The following is a 12361-nucleotide window of genomic DNA, read 5'->3' as shown; positions in this document are numbered from 1 at the left end:
TTTTATTTTGAGAGTACTAAAAATGGCGTCTTTGAATCTAGGTCGTCGAGTATTTGGTCAATTTCTTCTGAAATCAGCACAATCTAAGAGCAATCTTACATCATTTGGCATTGCAAGATGTATGGCGACACGTAAGTGTTATATAAGACTAGAATTTTACGAATGACAATTCATTGTTTTTTCAACAAAATCTAATCTTTGCAAGGTCATGTTTTTGTCACCCAATTTCGCGAACTGTCAAACGTTTGTTAGAGTATTCGGATAGGAATTTCGGATACATTTTAAAGTAAAATTAAGTGACTTCACTGTTATTCGTGCACATCCTTAAATAAATAACAAAACCGGAAATGCTTGTCGTGATTTTTTTATTTGTGTAATAGAAATATCTAAATCAGTTATTATTATTATTATTATATTTTGTTCTTTGTCATTAAAATAACTTTGATGAGCGGGGCATACAAATATATATATATGTATTAGAGTTCCATCTCACGTTAAATATCATGTAAATCACGCAAAAAAAATAAAATCAGGCATACATTTTTACCCGGTACGAGATCGTGCCCGGCCAAAAATCATGGGGGCGAATATTAATTTCGTTGGAATCCCACACTGCGTTCTAAAAATAGACATGGCAAATAATATCTAGTCCCATCGATTGGCTAAAAATCCCCCACTGTGTTCTAAAAATAGACATGACAAATAATATCTAGTCCCATTGATTGGCTAAACCGCAGATTCTGCTCGGTGACGTCATTACAATGTTGACGGGTTAGAACTTTTTACGAATGTGGAAATAAATGATAGGCAGCAAAACATTGTAACCAATCGACACACGGGAATTCCGTCTGCATTCAAAATGTCCATGCAATCAAAACTGACAGTGTTTGGTAAATGTCATCCAAAGGGCAGTTCAGAAATGTAACCTGTAGACAATAGACTTTGATTGGCAAGGATTGAAATAGTTGTTTAGTTGTTACTTCAATACAAAACTTACAATTTGTTTTATAATGTAACTTTTCAATAATTTTTTTAACATCTTTTATTTTCATACTGAAGAAAAACAGTTGTGAAACATTTTCATATTAAGTTAAACATAACATACTCATTTTATATTTATTATTAATCTTGTTTTTATTTCATCATATTTCATGTTAAATAATTTTATATGATAATCAAAATTTGTTTATAAATATAATACAGTGTTTTAACATGACATTCATATTGCCCAGCATACCCTGTTTGATGCATCACGGTTTATACTTATGAAATCAAATGTGAAATTAGCTTTTCTTGATATCAGACATGTACGTGGTGATCAGAAGTAGACTGAAAAACACATGCAATAAGGATTCTCAGGGGAAATAATATCAGATTTTGTAAACTACTTAAAACATTTGGTATTAAACTCCTTTTTATCCTTACAAGAAGAAAAGTGTTTTTACCTGTTGAGATGTTTAAAGCACCTGATTGATTATTTTTAGGGATAGAAGCGATTATCCGAGTATCCGGATATCCGGATATCACGCAAGTATTCGGATACCAAAATGGGTATTCCAATATTCGTTAAGAATTAAACTTTCAATGAAATAGCTTAGCAGAGACATAGCATTTGTTATAAAACTTTTCATATGAAATATTTCAGGTGATCAACAGTGTCTGTCGCGAAGCGGGTATGTGTCACAAATCGTCTGCTAATTGGGTGTTTGCAAAAGGCGTGATATTGTGTCCTTGTGCAGCACCCTGTGAAGTTCTATGACCTTGTTTACAATGACAATTGTTGTTTTATGATCTCAGATGTGCTTAATTGACACTAATTGGCACTAGTTGATATTAAACGGATTGATCGTTAATCCGTATGAATTGATCGTCCAATCACAAGATACGGGTCGTGCAATCAAAGCTATTAATGACCAATCGTATTTTTGATGAATATGCATGAAGAAATTATTGCTATCTGAACAATAAATACAAAAACAAATTTGTTTATCTTTTCACTTTTCAATCAAATTTCCATCATTTTGCATCTTGTAATTGTGTTTTGAATTATTAATCGTTATTCCTGTATCACAACTTCGGAAATATGCCTCCAACATTGACTTCAAGTGTTTGGAAGTATTTCACAAGTATGTCCTCGCCGTACCGGGTACCTCTGTTCCATCCGAACGAGTGTTCTCATCTGCCGGTCTGGTACTGAGCAAACTTAGAAATTGCCTCAACAGTAACATGGTGGACGCTATCTTGTTTCTGAACAAGAACATGCGTTCGATTAAGTGCGACATCGAATGAAAACTGTTGTGAAGTATTCGAATATTTCGGACTTGAAAGTAGTGTGTGTACAGTGTTTAATTAAATTATCAAATATATAAATGATTTATTTCCTATTTAGTATTTATTCACGTTTTATTTTGTGTAGTGTCTTTTATTTTTCGTACAATATGTAAATAAAGAAAAATCAGATCGTCTTTTTGTTTTCTTATCTTTTCCGCAATTATATCCTTCATTACAAAACACCGCAGAAATTGTAAGTATTGCATTAAATCAAACAATGTAATGAAATAAAATTACAATCGACTATCAAATAATCAAAGCGTCATTTAACATGAAACCTGCTGATAAATAACAAACTCGAAAGCATGTGGCAGTAACCAAGCAACCACCTCGGCCGAAGTGACTATCAAATTTGCAAGGTGTTTATGTGGTATTCATAATGATTTTTATGACGTAAAATGAGTTGTTTAGCTTTGATTATAACATTATAAATTATTAAGACTGAGAAAGAATGAATGAAAAAGTGAAATTGCCATATGACGAATTATAAATTAAGTGGACAATTTTGTCAAATAACAGCAGGTGGGTGACATATAATAGGAAATTTACTTATAATGAAAACAATTTGATACGAGTATCCGGATAGTATTCGAATACTTGATACGAATATCCGGATACCGATTTGGTATCCAGGATCCATCCCTAATTATTTTATAATGCATTACTTAAATCTTCCCAAATAAGGTGAAAATCACGACTTACCAAGACCTACTGCTGTCCGAAAACTACTTGCCCACTGTTAGAACTTGAGCTCACGTTTATTAACGATATACATGTTTGTACTGGTTCTTTCAACTGAAGAGAAAATCATTTTAAACTCAACCAGAACCTGACATTTTTATGTCACACTTAAGTTTAAATCATTCAAAATACAAGCTAATATTTTATTACATGTATATCGATAATAATAACCAATCAGGTGCTTGATTTATGTCAGATGTCAAACCATCTCAGGGATTTATTATATATATTGCCATGATTAGTGCTTATTTATAAGGCCCAAAAGTTTTTTGAATAATCCAAGTCCAGATTTTTAACTTTACAACAGTTCTCTAATTAATTCAATTTATAAATCCCTTATCTTGAATTTTATTTATTCTACCGTAACCTTGAAGATAATTTAGTCATTTATAATTGTTTGACGTTTCTCATGTTTCTTGAAAATAAAACTATTTTAACTTGCTTACATGTATGTCCAGAAAAATGTCTGTCAAAGTTTTTATGCATCATTGAGATGGTTTGACATCTGACATAAATTTTTAACTTTAATATGAATACTGTCAGTTTCAACTTTTATACACAACCATGTTAACAACATCACTACAAACTTTATTACCATTTACATTTGTATATTTGTAGGTCTGGAAACACTTAGTTTATAGTGTTTTCCCCGCAGAAAATGTCTATAATTATGCAGTTTCCCCAAATTCGAGGTTATGTCACAGTGGGCAAAAGACTTTGTGGTGTGGGTTCCAGGGCACACTCTTGATGCTAGAACTGTTTTTTTTCCAGGAAACAGATGACCTGAGGTGATTCCTGCTTACTGCTGTCTTCATAGCCAATTGAAATAAAATCAATTAGTGTAATCTAATTGTCAGATTTTATTTGATTTCAGAGGGTGAATACATAATAACAGACAAGAAAGGGGAGAAGGGTAATGTTGGCTTTATTCAGCTGAACCGGCGTAAGGCTCTTAACGCGCTGTGTGATGGACTTATGAAGGAAGTAGCACAGGCTGTGGACACTTTTGAGGCTGATGCAAACATCGGCTGTATTGTCCTTACTGGCGGGGATAAGGCATTTGCTGGTAAGACAGTTGTAAATGACATCTGTAATTAAAGAAATCTATGCTAAAATAAATGGACTGCTGAAAATATTAACTTTTTGGTATTTTCTTGAGGTAATCCTTAAAATATTAACCCTGAGGTCATCCTTAAAATATTAAGCCTGAGATAATCCTTAAAATAATAATCCTGAGGTAATCCTTGATATATTAACCTGGAGGTAATCCTTAAAATATTATCCCGGAGGTCATTCTAAAATTATTAACCATGAAGTAATCTTTAAATTAGTACATGTACCCTTGAGGTCATCCTTAAAATACAAAAAGAATTGCAGTGTAGTGATGAACTCATCTTAATTGGCAGTAGGTGTACCCTGTTGGCTCGAACTCGACGCGTATTCCTTGATGGCTCAAATTAGATGTAATGAACCAAATGTCTTTAAACTGAAGGTAAGCATTCCCACTTTGCTCAGTTTTCCAAGGCTCAAGGTATTTTCGTCAGTCCCTGGGAGTTCAAGCCAACAGTGTTTGACTGTACAGGGCTCTGTGGTGTAAGCAAAATATCAAATGGAGCTGTTGCTGATTGAAACAGTTTTAAGGCCTAGCATTTTGTATGTAAACAACACTCGCTAATTTTAATTTGTGTATTATTTTACTATCATGTTCATGTGTACATTACCAGCTGGTGCTGACATCAAAGAGATGAAGGACCGAGACTTTGCAGGCGTGTACAACGGTGATTTTCTCTCCTTCTGGGATCGCTTGGCAAAATCTAAGAAGCCTGTCATTGCAGCCGTAAACGGATATGCGGTAGGGTGTGAAGATATCAACCATACTAGCATAGCATCAACTTGTGGGGCATATGTTTTATTTTGTCAGATCAGCAGTTAATACATATGTATTGCATCCAGGTATAAAGCTCGAGGGGTGAAAGCAAAAAGGTTCTATCTTCTTCTTTATTTTATGTCACTTAGAACCTTTCTTTTCGCATTAACCCCTCGAGCTGCTGGACTTTCCAAGTAGGGAGAAGTTTCTTTTTCTGTTATTTACTAGTATGTATTGTTAAAAAGAAACAGACTCTTCCAATTGCAATTGGGCTGATTGAAATTTGGAAAAATAAGTGAATTTTAAGTAGAATAAGGAGAAGCTGGTCGGCTACATTACTATTTGAGACAGTTCAGCCTCAACTTATTGAGAAACCTGGTCTATTCAGGGAAAGGTTTAATTTCTAAGGAAAGTTGTCTTATTCCCCAGTAGCCTAATTTCTGGCATCCCATTCAGTGAAATAGCTGTCTCCCTGTGGCTTGATAATAACATACAATCACAACCTGTGAAATATACTGTCAGCTAAAGGAAGACCTTATCAAACAAGTACAAAATACAAGAAGCAAATACTGTAAAGCTAATCAATTTATTGTCATATAATCTCTATAATTCTGATTTTAATGTTTTGAAGATAATATTATTTAAAAACATAGCTTTTGTAGATTTGTCTGTTTATATACAAAGGCTTTTTCTCTATTTTTCCAGTTGGGTGGCGGGTGTGAGATTGCGATGATGTGTGACATTATCTACGCTGGAGAGAACGCCCAGTTTGGCCAGCCTGAGATCACACTTGGAACAGTACCTGGTAGGCCAACGTGATATATACAGCATGTTGTTCATGCTGTAAAGGATGTGTTGATATATGAGTATGGTTCTAATGGTATAAGGCATCAGAGGCGGTTTCCTGTCTAAGATGACAGTATTTTGTTTCCTGATTGATTGTGGCAAGTTATCCCCTGGCATTACAAAAAATGTGATAAACTTTTTTCTAATAATCATATACTAGTAGTGTGGCCAGGTTAAGCGTATAGATGGTTACCTTGTCTAAGATGACAGTGTCTTGTTTCTTGATTAATTGTGTGTATTAGTTAAGGGTATATATGGTATAGTAAAACAAGTAGTGTGGAGGATGAGGTTGAAATACTCCACTCATTCTCCATCCAGTAGCCATATGTCTCAAAATTATAGCGTAATCTTCAAGACTGATGTGGTGAAATCTCACCCTAGTCTGGTTGCAGGTTATATATTAAACCCAGATGAGTTTAAATAATGCTGCTAACATGTCCAATTATTATTCAGATACTTCTTATATATCCCAAAATTGTGATGTCATAAGTAATTGAAGTTTGTTTTTAGAGGTTTGTGTTTTTGTTATTGTGTGAGAAATCTGAACACTCGAGAAGTTTCAATCATGCTGAGGCTTTTATACGTCAAAGAGAATGTGAGAGGTAAACGGAGCTATACACAGGTGTTGGTAGATCAGTTATAAATATAAATACTTTTAGTAATGCACGTGGGTCATGAAGCCAATCATAGGCATTACGTAAATGTGTAAATGGGATTGTGTTATTGCTGCTGTGAGAGAGAAGTAAATTTTGTCTTCTTCATTAAAAGTTATGTTATGGTACATTATATTGAGGACAGCCGATGAAGTAAAAAATAGCAAAACAGTTTAATTGTTGAAAATCTAGAACCTCAAACTCTTCTCCAATCCTTGGAAAATTTAAACAGTCATTTTTATTTGTACTTTTTGGAGAAAAGCATATGATGATATAATATAATTTTTATTTGGTTTGAAGTTGAACCTCCGTCTCGACAGTTATCAAAGAGACATTCTTTCTTAATTTTAGGATAATTATTGAAAAAGTGGTTATTGGCACGAGAAATTGTTTCAACGTTTTTGTCACTGACTCTAAATTTTGTAAAAAAAAATGAACCCCATAAATGACTTGTAATATAGGTACAGCATTGACCTCTACCTGAGGACTATTGGGTCTCTTTGGTATCATGAATTTATTGTAAAGCTATTTGTCTTTTCTTATTTATGTAAACTGTCATTGAAATCAGACTTTTAGATGAACATGGGGAGAATTGCTCAATAATTTTCAGATAAATAGTAGGGATGCAAACGAATATTCGAATATTCGATCAAACGTTTGGTATTCGAATGTCAAAATCGGTATTCGAATATTTGGAAAAAAGAGTAATGATACTGATTCTCAATAAAGAGAATAAAAAACCTTTTGTCTTCAACACTGTTGTTGTTCATAAAGTTTGTTTGTTTTGTTTTTACAACGACTGGCCCCTTATGCCAGAGGTGTGAATGTGATGACAATACACTAACACGTGTCATATGTCATTTAGGGACATATCGTCGGGTACTGTTAAAAGTCCCCCTACTTTTACAATAACTGACTAGGAGTCAGCTTTAACACCAATGTTTTGTCTTGGCCACTGGCACCGGATTTTCAAACTCAATCATTTTTTTTAAAAAATCCAAAATAATCTTATAATTCCTTACTAAAAATTATAATACCGAATATGTAAAAAAATATTTTTCAATATTTTTTGTACAAATATGCACTTTGTACTGTATAATATACTAACATAGTATATTAGTACTATATGTAATGTAGTATTATACAATACAAAGTGCATATTTGAAAAAAAAATATTTTTCAATATTTTTTTACATATTCGGTATTATAATTTTTAGTAATGAATTATAAGATTTTTTTTCGATTTAAAAAAAAAATGATTGAGTTTGAAAATCCGGTGCCAGTGGTCTTGGCTGCAAATTAAGCTTTGCAACGTAGCTCAAATCGCCGTGATGATATGAATGCCATGTGCTACATTAATGTTGTTACATATAATGTGCTTTAAATTGTTTTCCATGTTTCAATACAATGTTCATGCTTTGAAATGTTTATGTATAGTATAGCGTTTAAGGAAATATTTCCTTTATTGTTAAACACTGGATGAGTCAAATCCAGATATGTTTTCGTTTTATTATTTTACTATTTCCTGAGTTGCTTTGCGTTTTCCATAGTTATAGTCAATTTAGAGGTCAATCTCAGAACGACGCTGCTTGTCCTACGGAAAGACCATCCGTTGGCGCAAAACGCTATTTGACTAGGAATCCATATAATTTCACAATGTTTTCACATATAAAGGCAGCGGAATTGAAATTATTCGATTTTGTTGTTTGTCTGTTTATAATATATTGCTTTTTTTCTTCCTGAAAATTGTGAATTTCAAAGGCTTATTTGGGGGAAATCAGGGTCTGCCGCTACGACAAATAGGGTCAAATTGCCCTGGTTATTAATTTTAAGCGAATGATAATAGTAGTTTTCTACATCTTCCAAAATATGTATTTCGGTAATCGAATATTCGATTGCACGAATTACCGAATATCAATTTTGCCATTTGTTTGCATCCCTAATAAATAGTTTAAAGAAAATAAATAGAGTTGACCCCTCCTACATAATTATAATACCACAAAAGTGTTTTTCATCGACTTTCCAATTATGATATGATAATGTTACTAGTATTTGTCAGGCTGGCGTGTTCCCGAAAAAGGTGCTGGCAAGGGGTACAAGTCTAAAGCGCCACTTATATTTGTTAAGGGGCGCACACCTGTACAACCTTGCCTATTTGCTAACGACCATATGTATTTCACTACAGGTGCAGGGGGCACCCAGAGGTTGTGCAAGGCAATCGGGAAATCCAAGGCAATGGAGATGGTTCTCACCGCGGATCGTATGTCAGCCAGCGATGCTGAGAAGGCAGGTATGGTTTTCTAGTGTATTGAAGTATTTGATAACCTATAAATTGTGTTATCTTTGTGCATGTTTTGTAAGGTGGTCACCAATTTCCTCCAGGTATTCTGGTTTTCACCATAGCACAAGACCACACACACAGAGACCATTGTGCCAATGAGATTGATTGATGAAATGGTGTATTTACTGCAGGGCTTGAATTTAACTTTTTTTTGATACTCGCAATTTTTTGCGAGTGCTTAAATTTTCAACTCGCAAAACCAGACACTCACTCGCATTTTTTAAGGCAAATTTTTGTGTTTGCTAGGCAAAATTTATATTTAATGGAAAACAATGATTTAAGGTATAGTTTAATTGATTTAATGAATTATCATGTAATTTTACATTAAATGATATCATCATATATGTAACACTGACATTACGTACTGAGGAAATCGGTCAAGCCCGAGTATTGGTCTTTGCAAAATATTTTGAAAATGTTCCTTTTGTCATAGGTGTTGATGGTCAATTTAATGTACAACTCCCTCTTCCACTTCGAAACAGTTTAAACGGACATATTATTTCATTTTGGCTTCTTTTTGGGAACTGATTTATCATCGCCATCAGCGATTTTAAATCAACACACCGAGAAAACTTATCTTTTTGCTTGTCATCATTATGCAGACTGTGTCTCGATACGATTATTGCTAAATACCGCCGGTAAATATGGAAATGAAAGACCAATGTACAAAACTGCAAAGTAACGAGTACTTGCAACATAGTAACAAGTACCTGCCTATGCGCATAATGTTAATCTACGTCATCAATTTCTGTATCTTTATCGGAAAACGAAAGTAGGCAAAATTAGTGTTATACCTATTGTGCAGGAATTGATCACCGATTATGTTCATATCTCTTTCAAGGGTTGCATATTTTCTGCAAATTTTTGCGAGTGTCTTTAAATTCAACTCGCATATTCCAATTTTGGCTCGCATTTTGCGAGTGTGCGAGTGCTAAATTCGAGCCCTGTTACTGGTTTCAAAGTTTTTGTAAAATAAACTTAACTTATTTTTGTAAATTTAATCATAAATAGAATGTATTTAAATGTGAATGACTAAGTCCCCTATTTATTTTGTTTAAGGTCTGGTGAGCAAGGTTTTCCCGGTGGACCAGGTGGTGAACGAGGCCATCAAGACTGCAGAGAAAATATCCTCCTACTCCAAAATCACCACCGCCATGTGCAAGGAGCTCATCAATTCTTGTAAGGACTATTGATGTCTGAAGTGTTAAAGGAATTCTCTTTCATGGTGGCAGCCATTTATGACACTGAAGAAAGGCATAATTATTAGACACACTGTCTGTCCTTCAGTGTGTCCGTCTTGTTTGTTTGCCTATGTGTCCCTGTTACTATCACGTTCAGGTGTAACTTATTCAATTGATTCAATTTTTTTATATAAAACTTTTAATTCCCTGTTTAATTCTCTCAGTAAGACAAGGCCAATTCGGAGGAGTAAGTCACATTTGTGTGACAGCTTTTGTTTCTGATTATGCTGAAATTTGACTTGTTTTTTTTCATTATTTCAAACACACTCAACAGTAACGGATAGATAGTTGTTTGAACAGATGTTTCTTAATTTAAGCCTACAATTTCCATCCTATTTCCAGTGTTACCCATGCTTTTTGGCAAAATAAAGCTACATGTACTAACATTGTATTTAAGATGCTTGTCTCAGTACTTGGCAAAAGAAGATTCATTTTTGTTTTGATCGCTTGCTCGAGCTAACTATTGTGTTGTATATATTGTAGCCTATGAGCTGTCCCTAAAGGAAGGTCTTCACTTTGAGAAGAGGATCTTCCATGCTACATTTGCAACTGTAAGTACGAATGAAAAACATTTATCAGTGTTCTTTTTTCTGTATATATAAAGCTTATTTAAAAGGGGAGGTTATCAATACAAAGTAGCAGATACAAAAAAGCTTTTTAAAAGTGTTACGTTGTTTAATATTGAGGGTATTTTCAATAGACTGATCGTGTTTTTTTCACATTGCAGGAGGACAGAAAAGAAGGAATGACAGCGTTCTCCGAGAAGAGAAAACCAAATTTCACCGACAAATAATGAACTTATACAGTTAGAATGGGGCGTTTCCTGAATGATTGGTAATTGATAACATGTTAATTATGTATGTGCAAGTCACTTTCTTTGTGTGGTGAGAATGACATTTATAGCATGGATGTGACAGTGAGGCTTGAGTTCTTCATGAAATAGCATGTAATTCACAGTGTATTTCAATTTCTTTATGTCAATTAAAGTAAAATGATACAATTTTGTACAATTATTTTTGTTAAACATATTTCATTAAAGTGCTTTATAACTGTGTGATTAATAATGTCATAAAAGAACAAATAAATTTGCAAAATCATTAGTCTTGCTTGAACCTTCATGGCAAGTTTTTGAAAATCCTATTATGCATGGTCAATATACAGCTTGGACAAGGATCATTTTAACTTTTGACCTCTTAGCGTGACCTTGACTTTTGAGGTACAAACCCGGGTATTGAGCCCGACATGCCATCTCATTTTGGTGATCTTCCATTTAATTTTTTTTTAACTACTATAATGCATGGTGAAGAAACAGCCCTGACCAGATTCAGTCCGCACAAACGCACATACACAGCGCCATTGTGACAGCTATGCCAAGCTCACTGCATTGATTCAACAAAAATAAACTTGTTCCAAAAACCTTTTCCAGCTCAAGTTATGACATTGACCTTTGACCACAGAATCAATAGGGGTTATCTTCTAATCATGACTAAGCTGCCTAGCAAGTTTGAGGTTTCTGGGACATAAGATCCTACAGTCACTCATAATGACCTTGGCCTTTTACCTACCATCAAATCAATAGGGGTCATCTGCTGGTCATGACCGGTCTGGCTACCAAGTTTGAGGTTCATGCCCAAGCAATCTGGGGGGGTTTTCAGCTCAAAGTCACCACAACCCTGAACTTAAAAATTGATAAGGGTTATCTGCAAACCTACCAAGTTTGAGGTTCATGGACACAAGCAATCTGTTCTTTCCGATTAATGTCACCAGGACCCTGACCTCGCAACTACGAACTTGAAAATTAATGGGGGTCATCTGCTGTTCAAGAAACTATCTGCCTACCAAGTTTGAGGTTCAAGGGCACAAGAGTTCTTCAGTTCTTGATCAGATACCATGGGGACAAACTGCCATGGGTTGATTGCTATTCTCAGTACAATTTAAAAACACAAAGTTTTCATTTCTTCAAAGGGCATGCTATTTTGATGTGCTTTTTAAAACTATAATTATACCATTAAAACTCATTAAAGCTTGTTTTTTGTTTTTACTATGATTTTAAGTTGAGTTGAGTTTGAAACATTTTGATAACTTTTAAGAGAGGAAACAAAAAACAGCACCTCTTCAAGAGAAAACTGGTCTCCTCAAGCAAGTAATTAAGATGATTTAAAAGCAAAGGTTAAACTGATGACATGCTTTAATTTAAAAGCTACCAATTATTAAATTAAAGATTGATTTGCTCTTAGATAAAAAATTTACTCAACTTCTGCTAAAACTTTGGACAACACTTGCAATCTTAACACTATGAAAGATATCAATTAAATCAAAACACATAATTTGTAGAACTTTG

At 34.1% G+C, this 12361-nt stretch overlaps 1 protein-coding gene across 1 annotated transcript; it reads left to right on the top strand.

Annotated features, from left to right (window-relative positions):
* The first annotated feature begins 15 nt into the window (after positions 1 to 15).
* On the top strand, positions 16 to 11117 carry LOC128217923 (enoyl-CoA hydratase, mitochondrial-like). Its single transcript, XM_052925387.1, has 8 exons — positions 16 to 131; positions 3947 to 4138; positions 4797 to 4924; positions 5645 to 5744; positions 8624 to 8728; positions 9839 to 9958; positions 10504 to 10571; positions 10748 to 11117. The coding sequence occupies exons 1-8, from the start codon at positions 23 to 25 to the stop codon at positions 10811 to 10813; spliced, it is 888 nt and encodes a 295-aa protein (XP_052781347.1). The 5' UTR covers positions 16 to 22; the 3' UTR covers positions 10814 to 11117.
* The last annotated feature ends 1244 nt before the right edge of the window (positions 11118 to 12361 follow it).

The sequence above is a fragment of the Mya arenaria genome, chromosome 2, assembly GCF_026914265.1.
Source record: "Mya arenaria isolate MELC-2E11 chromosome 2, ASM2691426v1".
NCBI classification, from domain to species: Eukaryota; Metazoa; Mollusca; class Bivalvia; order Myida; family Myidae; genus Mya; species Mya arenaria.
This window is presented reverse-complemented; position numbering and strand designations above follow the sequence as displayed.